At 36.0% G+C, this 6,000-nt stretch overlaps 1 protein-coding gene across 1 annotated transcript; it reads right to left on the bottom strand.

Annotated features, from left to right (window-relative positions):
* Positions 1-1,400: 1,400 nt before the first annotated feature.
* Positions 1,401-2,238, bottom strand: LOC108810854 (cell wall / vacuolar inhibitor of fructosidase 1-like). Its single transcript, XM_018582931.2, has 2 exons — positions 1,930-2,238; positions 1,401-1,777 (listed from the first exon to the last, which is right to left on the bottom strand). Exons 1-2 carry the CDS (start codon positions 2,116-2,118, stop codon positions 1,475-1,477), a joined length of 492 nt encoding a protein of 163 aa, XP_018438433.1. The 5' UTR covers positions 2,119-2,238; the 3' UTR covers positions 1,401-1,474.
* Positions 2,239-6,000: the final 3,762 nt, after the last annotated feature.

The following is a 6,000-nucleotide window of genomic DNA, read 5'->3' on the forward strand; positions in this document are numbered from 1 at the left end:
AATTAAATCTTTCTAGTTTGTCTAAAAACATCAATAATTACAACTAATTCACTACAAGAAAATAGATAGATAAAGACGCCCGTAAATGTCGCTAATTCCTTGTTAATCATGTTTAACGATGTATTTACGACTCTCACAGAAAACATTGGCTTGAATTGGTGACACTTTTATTGAACAGAAAATGAAAAAAATAATGAACAAAAATTCAATTAATGAAATGAATAAACAGAAATATATGAATTATTGTTCAATCCGTTCCTCATCTAAATTGGAGAAGGAATTTTTTCTTCATAAATTTTTTCATTCATAAGAAAATTAGAGGAATGGAGTGGGACTCATATGTCTATAATTTGACCAAAAATTCAACATAAATGGTATAAATTTTGAGGAATAAGAATTTCACCATTATTTTTTTCCTAAAGTGTAGTCACCAATTGAAGCCATTGTTAATCGCGTGTCGCTATTAAAAATTTTCGTTTTAATGTAGCTAAATAGCGACGTTTTCTTAAATGTCTATAAGTCGATGGCAATTAACAACGTCTATTTTGCCGCCTTTTAACGATGTATTTTAAAGTCGCTAGTTAGCAACGTACATGGTATGTCCCTAATTCATGAAAATACATTAAATTCTATTTAATTTTATGTTTTCTAATTAATATAATATACAATACAAAAACTAATACGTTAATTTCTATTTATAGTTAATGTATTTTGGATTAATACAAAATATTAATTATATTACCCCCAAAATTAATTAATCATCAAATACAATACAATCAACTCAGAATACAATAAATAGAAACATAACAAAATGAGTTTTAACAAAAAAAAAATATAATAAATATAATAAAAAGGTCGAGCTTTTGATGAGACCGGCGGCGCTTTTCAATCCGGTGATGAACGAACTTGAGTCCGGTGACGAGTTGACCATCAACGACCTTGAAACCACTACCTAATTGTCTAATCCGTAGACATGGATTTGTGTCTGCTCTTTACTTTTTGTTTGTAACACTTTATCCTTTTTGGCTATTTAGGTGGTTGTTGGCACAAAAACAAGGGAAAGATGCTATGTGTGGTATTGGTGAATAGCTCGTATGTGAGTCGGTTCAGATGGGAAAAAATTGCCATTATACATAATTTACTTTATCCCGACGTCGACCATATAACTTCAAAATACATTTGTCACCATATAAGAGAGAAAAATATATATTGTGGGGCTTTATCTCGTCAGTCGTTATCTGGCTCGTGAATATTGGTATATCCCGTGATTAAGTTCCAGAAACTTCGTGCCCAATTTTGTCCGATTTTGAGAACCGGTTCAATCATTACCAAAGGCAATATCGGCTTACTAGAACGTAAAATTAACTCTACTCATCCGGTTTAAATAGGTATATCGATAGTTATATCAGTTTAATCATCATTTTTATAACATGATTAATTTCAATAAGGTCACAGTTACAAGAACTATTATTACTCAGAGCAACATCCGGACGATGGCTCTTGTTACATCGCAGATCTTGTTCATTTTCTGGGTCAAACCGGTTAACGGAGATTGGCCTTTGGGAAAGCCTCCTTCGCAGACGGAAGCTTCAACGCCGGCGTCGACAACTGCACTCTCGGCGAACTTAGGGTTTCCTTTGATAGCTATAATGGCTGTATGGACGTCAGCGTCTACGATCGTTTTGTATCTCAATTTGCATTCATCCAGTTGACGTTTCAGCATCGGTTTTGTTTTGTACGCCACGTTGATCTGCCCGAGAGTCTGAGTTCCTAGCGCCTACATTGAACAGATGAAGTCTTTACATTATGAACCCCAAACTTTACCCTTTTTGTAATAGTCACCTTTAACTTTAAATTGTTACAAAATCAACCCCATGTTTCGAAAAAGAGATCTGATATCACAAATAAGTTAATTTTAGAGAGAGACACCTTGATCTTGTTGACGAGGATGAGACCAAGGCCAACGGTGTCGGCGGAGGCACTACTTGGATCGGAGCGAAGGAGAGAGAGACAAAGAGTGTAGTCAGGTGTCTGTTTGCACGTCTTATCTACAATATCGCACATCGCAACTCCCATCAATGTAGCCATCATTACCATCATCATCATTGTCTTCGTCATTTTCTTCTCTTAAAACGTTGAAAACAAGATGTATTACTCAGGATATATTCCTAGGCGTGTCCATATTTATATGTTTCTAGGCGTGACAAGTTATGATTATGCCAAAACAGTTTTTTTTTTTTAATTTTGATGGACTTAGATACACTTAATCTATTAATTTAATGTACATTCATGACGTTTCAACCTGCAATTAATTATTATTTTTAGTTTTCATTATGCGGAAAAATCCTTCATTTTATGATCAACTAGATTTGATCCGAATTTGGTTTTGAGTAAAAATATTAATTGGTATTAAATACTATTTTTAAATGTTGATTTAGAGATTTATGTTAAAAATAGATATTCAGTGTTTTCATATCTGATCCGGATCTATGGTTGAACCGGTAAACTCAATGATCGATATATAATCCGGTTTAAAATAATTGAAATTTTGTTAATTTTTTTTTTTTAAAAATCCGATAAAATCAAAAATATTGTCATTAACCTGTGATCTAACAATGGCTTGCAATTTTTATATACTTTTAGATTGTACATAATATTGAAAAAGCTATTAGATCTGTAACTTTTGTAATTTTATGAATTTTTATTATTTGAAAAATGATATTAGAAGAACCAAATTTTATTTATATGAAAATATTAGTTTATTTTTGTTATTTATATTTTTCAGGAATAAATTTAAAGATGTCAGAAATATTTCAATTATAATTATTATAGAAGATCTTAACTAATACATAATTGACCGAGATATTTATTTAGATTTTTTCTTCTTTAAATTTTATCTTATTTAAGCTATATTTAAGGGTATATAGTTAATAATATTATATGTTAGGTAAAATTGTATAAGATTTAGTTTTGAAAAATATTCTACCTATATTAAGTTGGTCCATATTATATTGATTTTACGAGATTGCTATGGACATCTGGTCATATGTGCATGTAACAACATGTATGAATATTTATGTGAAATGTAGTATATGTTTTTTTTGCTTGAGGGACATCTAGTCATATGTTTTTTTTTTTGTTTAAGGGACAGCTAGTCATGTTTATCAAGTCAAACATAATCAAGTACATAAATGAAGACAATAAAAGCTGATCATGGGATCAATATATGGAGTTATGGTGACATGAAAGGCTGGTCATGGTCTCTTTTCGTCCACGAAGAGGTTATATTGCCTTATACGGGTCTTTGACCGAAAAGGTTTTTTTTGTTTTTCACAAATTGAAATATATTAAAGGTCCAAGGCCCAAAATATACAAGGTCGAAGCCCAAATCCCATACAAACCAACTAAACCAAAACCCAAACGAGAATTGGGCAGCCTAAACCGAAGGAAAGTGGGCCAAGGCCCAAACCCACACAAAAACCAACCTCCACCGACACCTCGGTGAACACACTCACGTGTCACGATCCACGACCAGACGGGCACACGTGTTACACGATCATCTTCAACCACCGAGCTTCGCCGTTGCTTGTCTACTCCGGAGACCACGACCGAGACCCACTCGTCGTCGCGAATCTTCGGATCCGATACCAACTTAAGACCACCGGAGAGCTTCACCGGACTTAACCCGAGATCTCCACCCAAAACAACACCGCTCGCCTCTACTTCATCACCACATCAAAACGCCAGAGAGCCTCACTCGACGACTCGAGAGCTCCACCAGATCCGACGTCGAAAGCCACAAATACGCTATCAAACCAAGAGAAACCGGAGCATAGAAAGCCTCCCACTGAACACACAAACTGAAGCCGCATGTTCTCCTTTGACGGAAAGGAGCAACATCGGTGTGCCAAAGCCGACCGTCCACCGAGAGGGCGATGCGACGATGGGAGCAAAATATCCAACCGAAAAAACAGAAAAGGACGGAGCTTTAAAAGCGGAAGATGGAATCAGGCAAGAAATCCGGACCGACGGTGGCTGTGGAAACCCACGCCGTCGGCCGGAAGCAGTAATGACGACGGAGTTCTCTCTTCTCTCTCTTCACTCTCTTTTAGTCTCCTCAAAAAGACATGATTTGACCGAAAAGGTTAGTGAATTGTATTTGAAACTTTCTTTTTTCTTTTTGACAAAGGGCTTTCAAATTTAAAATAAAACGATTACATGATAAGACCCGAAAGGCTTATAGTCGGGAAAAGTTTTCATGAAACAAACTTCACGAGAGAATTTAATCCCAAACCAGTGAAAACAAAGATATGGAAAAGATAAGATAGACCATCGATGGTATGAATACAATTTCTAATGAGAGGCGCCTCGGCCGTGACGACCACGCTTGCCTCTCCCACGAACCGTTTTCCATTCCATACTGTGGTATTTGATAGGAGGCTTTGTTTCTCTTCCACCTCTTATGAAGTTAAACGAGCTTGAAGGCTCAATTCCAACTTCATCCACATCTCCTAGAATTGCAACTGAGAAGGACTCTCAAATGCACAATTGGTAGGTGTTGTGTTTAAAGGACCAACCTCCAAAGTTATTGTAACCTCGTTGTTGATAATAGTTGATGGAAATGATTCCATAATTTATGTATCACTGGGAGTAGATTGTGAATCTACTAATATGGAGAAAGTGATTACCGAAATAGGCGGAGGAGAGGGCTTCTCATGTTGAGAGTGAGATGGAGTAGCATGTTTCACTTGTTGAGAGTGAGAAGTAGAAGGTGATAAAATCCCTGATGATGTCTTTTCTGTTAAATGATCTGAGAGAACAAAAGTATTGTCTTGAAAAGTCCGTCACACTTGGTTGGACAAGTGACGATTGGTTCTCCAAGTCGATGCTTAGATTCTGCGCCACAAGAATATCAGTTTCTGTATTAGAGATTTCGAGATTAGCATTGACCTGCGGGTGTACAGGTGGTGATGGCGTTGTCGATGCATTTCCATTTAGGATAACATCAATATTCACAACAGGAATATCACCGCCGTCTTCTGTTGTTTCTGTATGTTGTGTGGTATCTTTAGCCGGCTTAGAAGTCAAAAGGCACCGCTTGGCTTGTGGCCAAAATTTCCACATCTTTCACACATAGAAGGAGTCCATGTGTATTCAACATTGACAAGAAATATGTTACCTTGTATTTGAAACTTAATCACGGCAAATCAGTAAATTAAACAACGATAATCTGTGGTTTGTTTATTAACTCTTATTAACTTGATGTTCATATCTATTTTACACGCAGTTTGAAAACTTGAGAAATTTTTTAACCTGGTCAACAACCCAAAGAACTATTGACTATAAGAGCAAACCTTCAAATCAGAAACGATTCACTAACCCTATACCCCAGTACCAAATAACAAAATGAATAACTTAATGAAATTATTCGTTACTTTGTTTATCCAAATCCAGATAGCCTTGTCTCAACCAAATCTGTCTCCTCCGGGGCCTAATCTTATACAGCAACTCTGCAAAAGAAACCATTATCAACCCCTATGCGTCTCTACTCTCAATCTTGATCCTAGAAGCAAAACCTCCAATCTCCAAGGTGAGATAATAGATAATTGTGAAAGAACGATTTGATAAACATTTTCTGTTTAAATGACCATATGATTATTATATGTGACATAATTCACTAAACTTTGTCATCGTCTGCTATTCCCTCATACATATTGCAAGTTATGTAGCTAACAATATACTTATATGTTTTAATTTGGATTTACTTTTCATGAAAATATGTTGGGTCGATCTCTATCGATGCGACGACAAAGAAAACGAACCAGATGTTAAATTACCTCATCTCCGTTTATAAGAACCTTGGAGGAGTACGGCGCGGCTATTGAATATTGATAGTTTTTTACCGGCCGGCAGCTTTGGGTGATCTAAAGGCTAAGAAGTATTCTCTGGTGATCTCTCACATGAAATAAGTTGTGTCTGTGCCAGGTAACTGTAAGGACC

Source organism: Raphanus sativus, chromosome 6 (assembly GCF_000801105.2).
Source record: "Raphanus sativus cultivar WK10039 chromosome 6, ASM80110v3, whole genome shotgun sequence".
Classification (NCBI taxonomy): Eukaryota; Viridiplantae; Streptophyta; class Magnoliopsida; order Brassicales; family Brassicaceae; genus Raphanus; species Raphanus sativus.